Source organism: Zerene cesonia, chromosome 9 (assembly GCF_012273895.1).
Source record: "Zerene cesonia ecotype Mississippi chromosome 9, Zerene_cesonia_1.1, whole genome shotgun sequence".
Classification (NCBI taxonomy): Eukaryota; Metazoa; Arthropoda; class Insecta; order Lepidoptera; family Pieridae; genus Zerene; species Zerene cesonia.
In genome coordinates this window covers 2,876,767-2,891,288 of record NC_052110.1, presented here as the reverse complement: position 1 = coordinate 2,891,288, position 14,522 = coordinate 2,876,767, and the positions used below count along the sequence as shown (strand labels likewise).

At 34.7% G+C, this 14,522-nt stretch overlaps 1 protein-coding gene across 4 annotated transcripts in view; it reads left to right on the top strand.

Annotated features, from left to right (window-relative positions):
• The window catches only part of LOC119828893, a 201,845-nt gene that overhangs the window by 69,129 nt on the left and 118,194 nt on the right, over nt 1–14,522 (top strand). For all 4 annotated transcript variants that reach the window (XM_038351198.1, XM_038351197.1, XM_038351195.1 and 1 more), the window contains 7 exons: nt 844–1,192; nt 2,455–2,572; nt 4,583–4,721; nt 5,081–5,281; nt 6,464–6,562; nt 7,741–7,843; nt 8,653–8,783. In XM_038351198.1, the coding sequence (XP_038207126.1) occupies nt 1,183–1,192; nt 2,455–2,572; nt 4,583–4,721; nt 5,081–5,281; nt 6,464–6,562; nt 7,741–7,843; nt 8,653–8,783 (801 nt within the window). In that variant the 5' untranslated portion in view covers nt 844–1,182. The remainder of the gene's footprint in view (nt 1–843; nt 1,193–2,454; nt 2,573–4,582; nt 4,722–5,080; nt 5,282–6,463; nt 6,563–7,740; nt 7,844–8,652; nt 8,784–14,522) is intronic.

The window sequence follows — 14,522 nt, the reverse complement described above, 5'->3', positions numbered from 1 at the left end:
ACCTCCCCTAAACGAGGGCTATGATAAACGACCAAAATAAGTTTCTTAATGAAACGATTCGTATTTTTTTTTATTTGCTTAGCGTGTCGCGTGAGGAAGTGTGTTTAACCCCATTTAGAGCCCTCTATTCATAGCACACGCGGAGTTTTTTTGGGATTAAGACAACGGACGTGGATATGAATGAATATATCTAAGGATATTATACTATTGCTGTTAAAATACTAAATTTTGTGGTACTTCTTTATTTCTCCCCATAATTTAGCTCTTTTGTACATTTTTCTTTCTATAGGTAGTTTCATAATTCTCTTGTATTTATACAGCATGAAGTTGTAACATTATAACTATATTAATATGTATAACAAACAATAGTTTTACAATTTGTTAACTTAATAGGTTGAAACCGCTGCATTTCGTGCCTTAGCAATTTTCTTGTTGAAGCAAATTGGTGTGAAACTATAAAAATAATTTGTACCCGCAAGAGGCGCTTTCCATTTTTGCATTTGCCCTTAGTGATGTTTTGAAATGGTTGGTTCGTGAAAGTTATTGGTAAATAGTTGAGACTTGAGTGCTTGTTTACGTGTTTTGTACTTATCGCTGCCACTACTCGTACGTAATCCACAGAAAGTTCTCTTTAACGAAAGAAACAAATTCACTGGTAGTCTTTCTAAATTTAAGCATAAGATTGCACTCTTTTCTACCAAACATGTCGGTTATTTGAAACACAACCAAAAATATAGTAATTCCAGCTATATAGAACGTAGTTCAAAAGCGTATGTGAACGTAACTTCGTAAATGCAGCTTGTAAGTTACATATATGTTAATGAAATTTTTTGATTGTTTCAGATACGAAGGGACGAATTGTGCAACGCCACGCCAGGAAAGGGAGGAACTGACAAAACAAAATGTGACCACCGACGACATCACCAAAACACGACGATTGTTCTTCAAATTCATGAGTCTTGTCTCAAGATTACATGATTAAGACACACTTATTTATTTATATTTAACTTTAACGAATCTAGTCGCAATAGTTTATTAAATGAAGCAATTTAGACTTAATGTTCACATGAAATTGTACCAAGAGATTAAGTACAAAGAGACGAGACAGTACAAAAGGGAATACTAATGTTTGATTTAGAAGTAAATTGATTTTATTGGAAGTTCCCGAACGTTCGAGGCAAGATGTCCACTAGTGAGTATAGTTTAATTATATATATTTTTATTAATAGTTAAACAAATGTCTTTATTTGATACTAGCGATCAACCGCGCTTTCGTCTGTGGGACATATGTAGTCTATAGCATTTAAGGTTCACGAACATGTCCAATGGTGAAATCATTTTTGAAAATCTCTCCAAACCATTTTGAATATAGGCGCCCAGTGATAAAACAAAACATTCTGTCTAACAGTTTTCTATTTAATGAACATGAAAACATGTTTTGGGTTTATTTTATTGAGATGATGAGAGATTTTAATTGATTGAGATTATATATTTAAAATAAATGACCAGTATGGACATATTGAAAGAATTGAATTGATATTTGTTGATACATGGTATATGTAACACAAACAAATAGTCAGGCCTACCAGCTTGATATGATTAGTATAGATGTAGTTACGGATTTAGTGTATGATAGACGTGATAGACAGACAAACGTTCTGTTCTCTGAGCTGCATACATATCATGTAGACTTTTTCTTCTTCCTAAGGTAGAAGTAATATCCGGAAAATAATAAATTCATCGTCGGTATCAGATGACTTCCGATATCTTAAGAATGGTTACGATCATTATTCTGATCAACGATATCTTAAATAACAGGTTATTTGCTAATAAAAAATTATAAATATATAAATTTATATTTGTGCATGTTATATATCCACTAGCTGTGACCCGCGGTTGAAACCGCGTAAGTCCGTATCCCGTAGGAATATCGGTATAAAAAGTGCCTATGTGTTATTTCAGCTGTCCAGCTATCTACGAAGCAAATTTCATTGCAATCGGTTCAGTAGTTTTTGCGTGAAAGAGTAACAGACGCACACATACATATGCATCCATCCTCACAAACTTTCGCATTTATAGTATTATTATTCGCCAATAGATATCAGGAAGAGTCATAATAAATTGGGACTACTCAAACGCCTCCTATTTGTTAAAAAAGTAAGTTTAAGTCGATAAAACACAAATATAACACGAATATGACATTATTTAAAAAAGATTCCTAGCTAGATCGATTTATCACCCCCGAAACCCCCTATACACTAAATTTCATGAAAATCGTTTTAGCCGATTCCGAGATACCAATTATATATATATACAAGAATTCCTCGTTTAAAGATATAAGATTAAATATAACTTCGTACCAAATAAAAATAGTTCTATTCATGTGAAACAGAATGTAATGTTATGTATTAAATAGTAATGACATATAAAACAAATTGATCACAAAACTTTCAGGTTTCGAGAACTCGGCTATGAAGAGCAGCTTCTCCCTGTCCTCGTTGAAGAGCGCCGCCTACCCCAACGGGCCCTGTGACCAGCTCGAGAGGCCCTATCACAGCCTTACTAAAAAGAGGTAAAGTGACTTTCATCATCATCATCATCGGACCATACGTTCCCACTGCTGGGACATAGGCCTCCTATGAGGGTTCAGGCCATAATCCACCACGCTGGCCAAGTGCGGGTTGGCAGATGTCACATGTCGTCGAACTTTTGTTGTTGTTGTAACAAAATGTTTTGATAAATAAATTATTGTTTATTGTTTATTTTGATTCTTGGACATGCCGGTTTCCTCACGATGTTTTCCTTCACCGTTTTAAGCAGTGGTGCTGTTATCACATGTGCAGATAAATTGAAACAATTTATTTCCTGCATGCCGGGCCGGACTCTTGCTTATTACTAGTTGACCCGGCAACAGCTGTTCTGTCTTATAGTTAAGGGATATAAACAGTATGTCTCCACTATTTAATGAATGTTACTATTCATATAAATCTTCCTCTTCAATCACTTTATCTATTAAAAAGGCCTCATCTAAATCTGTCGCGTAATTTAAAAGATCTTAGCATACGTAATAAGTCGCGGAAAGCGACTTTGTATTATATTATGAACTGATTAACTATTGTGCTCTAATTACTCTGTATGCAAATGTGCGTGAAAATATTTTGCAGACGAATAATCTAGGTTTTCAAGGTTTGTAGACAATTATCAAGAAACTAAAGTCTACAATCTATATTACAGTTTTCTATAAGATTTGTATCACAATATATTGTAAAAATTACTCCCCTCTACAATTTTTTTTAATAATTAAAGCATAAACAATTTAGTTATTTTTAACAAACCCATAGAAAGTGTTGAAAGTATTTGTTCATATACATACGTGTATTTCTCTTTTCTTTCAATAAAAGTTTAATAAAGAGAAATGAGACGGTTATGGTTAGGAAAACACTTAGTGTGCTCCGCCAAAACCGATCTTGGTTTTTTTAAATATATTCTACTAGCTGCGTCCCGCGGTTTCACCCGCATAAGTCTGTATCTCGTAGGAATACCGGGATAAAAATGACGGGATAATTTGCCTATGTGTTATACCAGTTGTCCAGCTATCTACGTACTAATTTAATTGCAATCGGTTCAGTACTTTTAGCGTGAAAGAGTAACAAACATACATACACATACATCCATCCTCACAAACTTTCGCATTTCTATTATTAGTAGGTACGACTAGTAGGAAGGAAGTAGGATATGACACTAATCTTACTGTAATACATATTTTAAAGATTGATTGTTGTTTACGATAGACGTTATAAATATATTCCATATCTTAGATGGAATGCGGCGAGCAGGTTAAGTAAGCAATTATAAAAGAGACATCTTTCATCCTAATTCTTTGATCCCATAAGATTAGAGACAAAGATAACAGTTATGCAAGCACTCAACCACGGGATGTTTGTGTACCGAAGAGTGATTGCGATAAAGTATCACGAAACCCATTGTCTTAACTTCTCATTATTCAAGGCTGGTGTCATTTGTGATCGAAACATTTTAATAACAAATTTGAAAATCATCTATAGACTACGTGTCTGTTTCCTGTGCGAGGAATAAATAACTTTTTGAAATTCTTAGAGAATACAAACCCATTATTTTTATAGCAATTTATTTGTGTCATAGGAAGCACGATGTCCGATGAATAAAGAAATAATAACTTTTTCTATTGACCGTTTAAATTGTTCTTGGTAGACTTCGTTTGTATTGGTCTATCTTATTTTAAACTAATAAAAGCAACATGTCGCGCTATATACAAATTTATTATTATGTATCCATGTATATTAAATTGTTCTTATATTGCTTATTCATGAAGTGATTTTCAAAAAAGTATAAAACCATAATATATTTAGCCGTCGGTATATTTAGTTTTAAGACGTATATTTTGTAGTTAAAATAAGTGCTTATGTTAGTCAATGCAACGATTGCATGTATAAGCCGATATCCACCTTCGATCTGGCCAGTCTCCTGTCTAACGACAATAAAAAAAAACATAAATTAATTCGCTATACTTTTTATATACTTATTTCCATCTACAAATCTCCAGGAAGGAGCCATGCCGCGAAGCGTGGCGGCGCAGCTGGGGCTCGGCGGCGAGCGGCGGCAGCGTCGCCGACGACCTCTGGCCGCTGCTGCAGCACCACTACGAGTATATCATGGACAACCAGATCATCGATACGTGCAAGGTGAGAGAGAGATAGATAATTTGTAGTTGTGAATGCAGAAGAGGGATGAAGTTTTACCGCAACTTTTGGTTCAGTAAACCGATGGGAGTTATGTTTGATGCTAGTGGATTGAAAGTTTTTGACTGCCGATTAACTATGTTAGTAACATGAATAAAATAGAAGCTGTTCTTTGCATGTAACACGGGGAATTATTTTTTCATTTTTCTTCCTTAGGTGCATAAAGCATACATGCCTACAAAATGATGATCTTAATTTAACCCTTTATTCTGAAGTCTTCTATCTTACCTTTAGGTGTTCTTATTATTTTCTCATTAATTATAATTATGGCCAACTCATACAAATCTCATTTACCATTCCAGGAAGCAAACGGCGAGTTGTTGTCGAACAACGCGTCAGTATTGCACGGGCCGCGGCTGCTGAACCCGACGTCCGGCTTCAACCGGCAGTGGTCGCTCAGCCAGCTCATATCGGAGTTCACGGAGCTGTGCCAGTGGCTCACACACGTGCAGGAGGAGATATACTCGAGTCCGGAAAACTTGTCCAGCAGGAAGTTGAGAACGGTGAGTTAGAATGCTATTAGTGGATAAGCAAGCTTTTCTGACTCTTTTTCGGGCTGGCTGCGCATTGATAGTCATTCTTGGCATTCAATGTTATGTGTCATGATATTAGTGAACAGTTTATTGGTTAACTTAGTTACTGTATTAAATTTTAGTTTGGGAAAACGGCTATTGAAATAAATTTTGTTTTGTTGTTAGTTGTCATTCGCAGAGAAAGAATCCTTACACATAAGAGTTGATCCTTTTACGCGGTGTGTTAGGTATACGCTACTCGATCTTGTCAATTGCTTTGAATACAAATTCAATAAGCTTTGAATACAACGCAATACAACCACAACTAAACATGTATCGAAGATCTTATTTAGTTCCCTCCAAACATTAACGTCATAAATCCATCTTGACTACATCTACGCAAATATAAAATTTCTTTTCATCAATACATCAGCAACCTGACTTGTGTGAAAGTTAGTTGAAAATGTTTCGTTTTGTATTTTTTCGTTATAGTGACCCAACACATGTACATACGAGGTCATGAGAACATTTTGGTTACATTCAAGTATTGTATCGTTTGATACTTCACCCTATATGTATGAAGTAGAAAGTTGAGATTGATTTGCACTTTTGAGGTCAAAAGGTATTTTAATATTGAACAAGTTTCTGCGCTGATATGCTCAATAAAATCTGCATATGATGTCCACGAATCATAAGTTATTCCAAACAATATAAGGGACAGTCTTTAAATCATTTATCCATACATATTTTATATTAAAAGATATCAATTTCGTGTCACATTGTTTGTCCGCGATGGACTCCTAAACTACTCAACCGATTTTAATCAAATTTACTCACTACTAGCTACGCCCCGCGGTTTCACCCGCCTAAGTCTATATTCCGTAGGAATATCAAGATAAAAAGTGTTATTCCAGTTGTCCAGCTATCTCCGTGAATTCATTGCAATTGGTTCAGTTGTTTATGCGTGAAAGGGTAACAAACATACACATACACATACATCCATCCTCACAAACTTTCACGTTTATAATATTAGTAGGATAGAAGGATAGGATGTGCAGCTTGATCCAACATAAAAGGATAGGATAGGTTATATTATTAAAATGACTATCAGGAAGGAGCTGGGGCGTGAAGCTAGTAGTAATATTATAATAATAAATGAACATAATTTTTCAGAATCGTATGTCGGAGCTAGTGTCAGTGGAGCCGCGTCGAGCGAAATTCGTCGAGCAGGCCTCCGCCATCCTCGACAGGATACCCGAGGCTGGCGCTGAGGTAATGTTTTATGTTACGTGTATTCCATTTGGTATATTCCACGGGGAAATTTGCTTTTAAAATGCGAAAAAATAGATGGCAAGACTAGATGCTGGTTTGAAGATCAGCGATCACCATCATAGGACTTTTATCATTCTATTGCCTTAAAAAATGTTATACAGGATTCCTATTGGCGTTTTATTTAATACCTTAGAGTTATTTTCAATGTTTTTAATAATTCACCAAACGATTTATAAATATATACCTACTATGTGTTTATAATTTTTGCTTCTTATCCTCTATCTTAACTATTCTACATATTTCTTCTTGTTTTCATGTCGTTAGGGTAATAATAACGGTAGGATCATGATTCATTTATTTGTTTACCTAGACTTCTTTAAGAACCGCTTTTAATCGTCATAATACGAAGATAAATATTTACCACCGGTTGTGAAAATTTTTTTTAAGAGTTGGGAAATCTTGCGTACATATATACTCGGAGTCCTATGTCCGATTCCTATCGACTAAAACACCCACTGTTCCGTCGAGCCGCTCTAGTGAAGGCGCCTCGAAAGCACAGAGAAGCGCCTAACTACTAGCAACTCTGAGTTGCACAATATAGCTATATCTTATATCTTTAAACGAGCAATTCTTGTATATATATATCTATATATATAATTGGAATCTCGGAATCGGCTCCAACGATTTTCATGAAATTTAGTATATAGGGGGTTTCGGGGGCGATAAATCGATCTAGCTAGGAATTTTTTTTAGAAAATGTCATATTCGTGTTTTATTCGTGTTTTATCGACTTAAACTTACTTTTTTAACAAATAGGAGGCGTTTGAGTAGTCCCAATTTATTATGACTCTTCCTGAAATCTATTGGCGAATAATAATACTATAAATGCGAAAGTTTGTAAGGATGGATACATATGTATGTGTGCGTCTGTTACTCTTTCACGCAAAAACTACTGAACCGATTGCAATGAAATTTGCTTCGTAGATAGCTGGACATTTAAATTACACATAGGCACTTCTTAGACCGATATTCCTACGGGATGCGGCCTTACGCGGTTTCAACCGCGGGTCACAGCTAGTTTTATATGATACGCCATTTGTTTGAATCATGATATAAGGGAGCCTTATTAATAAAAACCTCCATACATATAATTGTCTATTAAAAATTCGTCTACCCAGGTGTCATGGCGTGTGGAACATCTGAACGTGAAGTGGGAGAGTCTCCGCTTGCTACTTAGCCCAGAGCAGCAGCAACGCGATGGAGACTGCTCCGACACTGTTGGTAAGCTAATAGAAAATATTTTTACCGATCTTTAAACTCCTTTTTTATTTCCTGAAAAAAAAAATCAAGTACATCAAACGGTGGTTGAAATCTTTGCGTCATAATTTTTCCATTTAAAATGCTATGATATAATAGTCTAAGATGTAGATAGAGGGGAGTTGGGAATTATGTTTAGTGCTAATAAGTACCCAATTTTCACAAAATTTTCTATTTAGTGTTTTATGGTGCTATTGCTGCCATCTTGTGTTAAGTAGAGGTAGCGTTAGCAAACCTTGAAACTTGCCACATGAAAATTTGTTGGAAGCGCCATCTAGTTTGGCGCTCGGGAATTTATGGAATTCGAGTGCTTGTAGTTGGCAGGCGGTAGCAAACATCGGGTAGGGCGCATGTTTCTTAGCTTTGCATGCCTTACAGTAAAATATTTTTTTATTAAATATAATAATTATTATGAAGGTCCATTCGATCATTGAATGATTCTTTGAATGCTAAGACTAGGGTCGATATAAATGTCATTTAAAATTAAATATAATTTAATATGTGACATGTTTATGAAGTGACCTACTTACAAAAAAGTAATAATAATAATAAGACGAATATACCATCTAATTCAATATACATTAAGGAATAACTAAATTCGATTTATTTATATTATTTATCCTGACGTTACCAACGGTTAAAACCGGCGTGGTCATAGGCAGACTATAATACAACAATTAAATTATTAAATTGTATGTATTATAAATGTTGGACACATATCAAGATAAAACGCATCTTAACACCGTACGATTAATATCACAATGCTATGACAGACCCGGCCCACGAGCTGCGCTGCCTGCGGCGCTGGCTGCACGTGATGGAGGGCCGGCTGCCGCCGCCGTCGCTGGCGGCCGCGCGCGCCGCGCCCTACCACGAGCTGCTGCGGAAGCTTCGAGAACATCAGGTTAGTGTGCGTGTGCTTGTGTGTCACGGGGAAGCTTCGAGGACGTTGCGTGCGTGTGCGTGGGAGTTTGTTATTATTATTGGGAATATGTATAGTGACCCGGCAAACGCTCTTCTGCCTTACTCTTATTATTTAGGGGTATAAAAAATAGATGTTGGCCGATTCTCAGATATACCCAATATGCACACAAAATTTCATAAGAATCGGTCCAGCCGTTTAGCCGAGCTTGGTAACTAAAATTGTCACACGGGAATTTACATAGTATAAGATATATTTCGATGACGTGGAACGTTCGAAAACATGAGGTATGGACATAATATTACGCACAATGTTATTTGAGGCATCTACCAAAATATCAGATAAGTCAAATTAAATAAAATATTAAAAAATAACATTTGATACAAGAGCTAGGGATATTTCAACGACATCAGGATTGCAACGAGTGGTTGTTGGGTAACAATACAACAATAATTGTTAGAAAAAAGAAAATGATTCTTCAGGAGAAGTTCCAGAACATATTTTATGTTATATTATTTTGTTTATACTAAGAAATGAAAGGCTTTGAATATGCTTCTAATACGTTAAATCGACAGAATATCATTGAATGCTAGGAAGATGAAGACTGTTTTAAAAGATTGTTTTAAAAATCGATAGTTTTTTTTTATTTAACGGATTATTGTTTTATTGTTTTACATTAGTCTTCCGCTACAAGGCAGAAGAGCTGAATAATTTTCCCCAAATAACATCACGACTAAAAAAAAATATTGTACTCTTATCAACTTATTAACTCTTATCAACATCTAGAAGAAGCATACCCTTACTAGCATGAAATTTTTAAGCATTTGAATGCTGATGAAAAAATTAAATTTAACATAGGCCGCGATCCGTCTATACAATATTGTTGTCATTGCAATAATGTTTCGTATTGGTTGAGATGCTTCTTAATTATCTCAATAGATGGCGTGAGGTGTCCCTTAGGCACATTAAACCGAAAGAATAGAAGAAATTCGATTGCTTAGTGTCACCAGCCAAGAGGCAAGGCGTTGCGTTGATTTGGCAAAATGACGCGGGTTCAATTTCGCCTCGTGATAAAAAATTCTATTCTTTAAAAATTTCTCATATTGAATAAGCTCATTCTCAATCACCTATTGAGAATTGCTGAATAATATAAAATGACTACAACCAACGTCAATGGCTTTAAGTTTTACCAGCTCATTCAATACGTGACTATGATGTCATTGTTTTATTCGTATGTTTGCTTTAACTTTTTATGTACGGCATAGGTAAGAGTATATATGTACCCTTTGTGATGCGATGCATGTTCGTGTTATGGAACTTTTTTTCATGCTTTTAACATAAAATGTGCTGTGCTAATAATATAAAACTGACTAGTTTGATTGTTCATTTGAACGCGTTAAGGTCAGGAACTACTTGACCGAATTGAATAATTCTTTCACCGTTGTATATGTACGTGATCCCTGAGTGGTATAATCTATACATATTCTATATACTAGGAACTAACTTCTTATGCAAGCTGAATGGCACATAGATCAGAAAAACGTTTCAGAACTTGAGAGAATACATAAGCAATTATTTTTATGTACTGTAAAATATGGCAACCAATCAATTCTATACGATCTTGTGGTGAATGAATAGTTAAATGATTATTTTAACTAAAAACTTAATTGCCTTTAAATTATTAGAACTAGGCGAATATTACTAGGACGGGAGGCACCAGCTTTAAAATAGATAAAGTAATAAACTAGCTCGCATCTGTAACTATTAAGTTTAGGTTTTAATAATAACATTAAACATATCTGTAAGTATAAATGAAAAATGTAAAATATTTAATAAAAACGCTAACTTCGTATTTAAAAAGATTGCTATTTTAGTTACTGATATGTAGTATCGTCCATCTTAATAACTGAGTCACGCATCAGACAAGGAGGCAACATACTTTTGCTTAAACATATTCGAGATAGCGAAATTGTTACAATTACCTAGATAACATTATGATGCTACGTATGAATGTACGTATTATAATATCGAGACACATTCGTTCCTGGTGTTGCGGTAATGAGGCCGGGTTACCCAACGCGGTCGCTTCGTGACGTGTGTCGCACGTTCCGTTTTACATACACACCTGAAAGCTGTGCTTATTGCAACAATACAACTTTCTTTCCGCACAAGCGATAATATTGATATCGGCCGATTAGCCGACGGTTCGCTGGGACCACGTTTGCATGCTCATTACATCGTTGCCCGTATCTTGTATTGCATCTTAATGGTGACCGTTGTGAAGTTATGGTTCGTTGTAATGTTAAATTAAACGGTAATGTTTAATGCTGGTTACGTTAAACAGCCGTAATAGTAAAGCTGTAGGTACTGTAGTGCAGATGTGATGTTTGTAACTCGATTGATATAATTATCGCTGGTCTCCTTATATCGTGGCGACACATGAGAAAAACATACCGTATTATTTATATTGTAACACCATGTATACCGTGTCTGCGCCTATGAAGAATTATGATTCACGATTATGCCAGCGGCTTCCCTCGCTTATTCAAAGAAAACCAACAGTTGTCATATATATCACATTATTAATGCCGGCCTTTTAATATACAAATATCGGAATTAATTTGGGAGTGATTCAAATACGCATCATAATTGATCTCGATATGAAGTAGCCACTGTCTAGTCTTCTATGTAATATTAAAAAAATACCGCTCCATGACGACGTGAAAGAAGGTCAAACAAACAATCATGCACGTTTATTAATGAGAATAGTATTAATTACTAGCTGCGCTCCGCGGTTTCACGCGCGTAAGTCTGTATCCCGTAGGAATATCGGGATAAAAATTTGCCTATGTGTTATTCCAGTTGTCCAGCTATCTTCGTCAAAGAGTAACATACACAAACTTTCGCATTTATAATATTAATTAATTAATTAGTAGGATAGCAATGTTTGCCGGCTTCCGCTTTAATTCATATGCAAAGTATAAGATATTTCAGTATTATATGAAGATTCTATATACAGTATACAGTATATATATATATATATATATATATATATATATATATATATATATATATATATATATATATATATATATATATATATATATATATATATATATATGTTATACACGTATAAGGACGGTAAAATACAGCAGTCTAAATGCGATGTTATCTTCTTGATCTTTATGATATCGCGATTTAATATCGTGATCTTTGAATAAGATTATATATTTATTGGTGGAAACACTAATTTGGTTATATTGTATTTTATATGTTTACAAACTCACAAAATCTGATGAAAGAGAATGAGTGTGTTAAATAGTACGAGATTATAATTATAACAAATGAATACAGAGATTAAGTGGTTAAGTGAAAACTCATTTTGAATAAGAAATTGATAAATATCTTAAAGAGAAATTGTTAATTACAGACGAGGCATAAGCTAAAAACAATGCCCTTTAGAAACTTTTACTGCATGTGAGTGACTACATTGTCTTTAATGTTTACTCGTAAGGCGCGTTTACATTAGTCCTTCTATTTATTTTATACTAGGTTACAACTGAAAATTAGTTAATTTTTAAGATCAATCGATCAACGAACTCACGGACAAAAATACTAAAGCAATTAGAAATTCATACCTACTTGTTTAACTTTTTTTTATCAATTATGCTTATTTTATCTTAGAAAAATAATGACACTCTATTAATACAATTGAAAGAATAACAATTGAATGCCCGTCTCCTGTACGAACTGTACAGAAGGCGGGTTTCTTCTCAACTACGATTGATAGGGTATCGAAAAAAATTTGACATAAAATCGTTCATATATATTTTAAATTAAAATAACAAAGACCGCAGCTTTAAATATTCAAATTAAGACTACGTGTATCAATTTGTATCATGTGTGCGTATGCGCATGTATAACATGAGTAATAATACTTCTGAAACTGATTTAATTATTGAAGCATTTAACTCGTCAGTAGGAGACTACAGAAGCGAATTTAATGCAGAATCGAAGGATCATTACATAGTTAACGAAGCGCACAATGTAAACGAGGTCTAATGAACATATCTCAAATAACCGCCGCCAGCGAGATGCTCCTAATTAGCATCTCGGCATCGACGTCGTGTGCAAGTTTATCGTACGATATATCGGATGCCATGTACCCATTGTTGTTGCTCTAAGATTGAATTATCATTTTCGCTCGTGTAATTGGTTACGTCTCCTGTGAATTTTGTTGTCTCTGTGTGTGATATACGATAAATAGAAATATGCGATATGATAATTAATGTTGTAACGAGAACCAAGTACCGCTTATCGGTTTTCCAAGCTTGTTTGAAAATAATGTGTAATTTAAGTAAAATAAAAAAAAATAATCATTTCTATTTTTATTCTCATACAAAGGTATGCTTTTCTTTGTAATACTAGTATTGTTACTTGTATCTGGTATACTTGTATACTTGTATTGTATACTTGCAAATTATTAATAGATAAATAATCTAACGTCATTTCAATTTTAATTATCATTTGCATAGACAGCGGAAGCAATAACACCTCCTTGCTCCCCACAACTTGGCAAACATGTACAAGTAAATCCAATACCCCTGGCTTATGCCGTACGTTGGACAAATTACATCGCATTAGGGAAATATCCCGACATGATCGACTAATATGATTTGTCAGTTTCTACTTTCTACCTTTCTTAGCCGGTATTAACCTCCGATATTCAATTTGTATGACGTATACATTTATTATCTAGACCGTATAATTTCTCTAATGCCTTAATGGCTAAGCATCTGGGTTCGTTTCGATATGGTTGCATACATGGATTGCGCATATCGTGTAATCGATATGTGTCTATAACTGCCTGTTTTTTACTGCGAATATTTAAATCGACGGCCGGAGTTATTACATTTCAATATTTGTAATATTGCAGCGAGATTGTAATTTCCTATCGTTCGTAATATCTTTAAATATCAATCATCATCTCAAATCATCGTTTCAACAGAAAGTGTGTGTGATATATGTATGTTGTATTCTCAAAGATTTTCGATTCAAATGTAAAAGGACACATTAGTGACACACGATTCCTAGCTCAAAATGAATTTATCACTAATGAGCCATTGAAAGGAACATCAATACATCATTGTTGTTTGTTCACATCGAGCCGAAGTTTTGTCCATAAATCACATTAGATTATGACAAACATCGTTAACAATCCGCCGCGATTTCCTACGTATTGTATTTAAAATCATCGCGGATAGCGCAGCGGCATTCATCGTCAGCTCGTGAGGCGCGAACAAACGCGCAATAAATCAAGCAGACATACGTTATAGAGATTGCAGGAGACTAGAATTATTTCCCTTTGTTAACGAGACGTCACCGTACGCAAACGTGCCTTGACGTGCCCTATAACATTTGCGGTGATGCAGTGTGCTAAAAGGGTTGTTGACTCGCGGAACTGCTGTTTATGAGTGAAGATTTCCTTCGCTGTGGTAACTCATAATGGTGAAGTTGTTTATGCATGAGGGTATAGGCTTATTTCATTAGATGAAAGATTAACGAGATATACAGATGTTTTATTTAAATCAACTTAGAGTTCAAAAATTCTAATAATTGACATATATGACTTATGTATCAAAAGTCCTACTTATCTTATATCTTTAAACGAGCAATTTTTGTGTATATATATATATATATATATATATATATATATATATA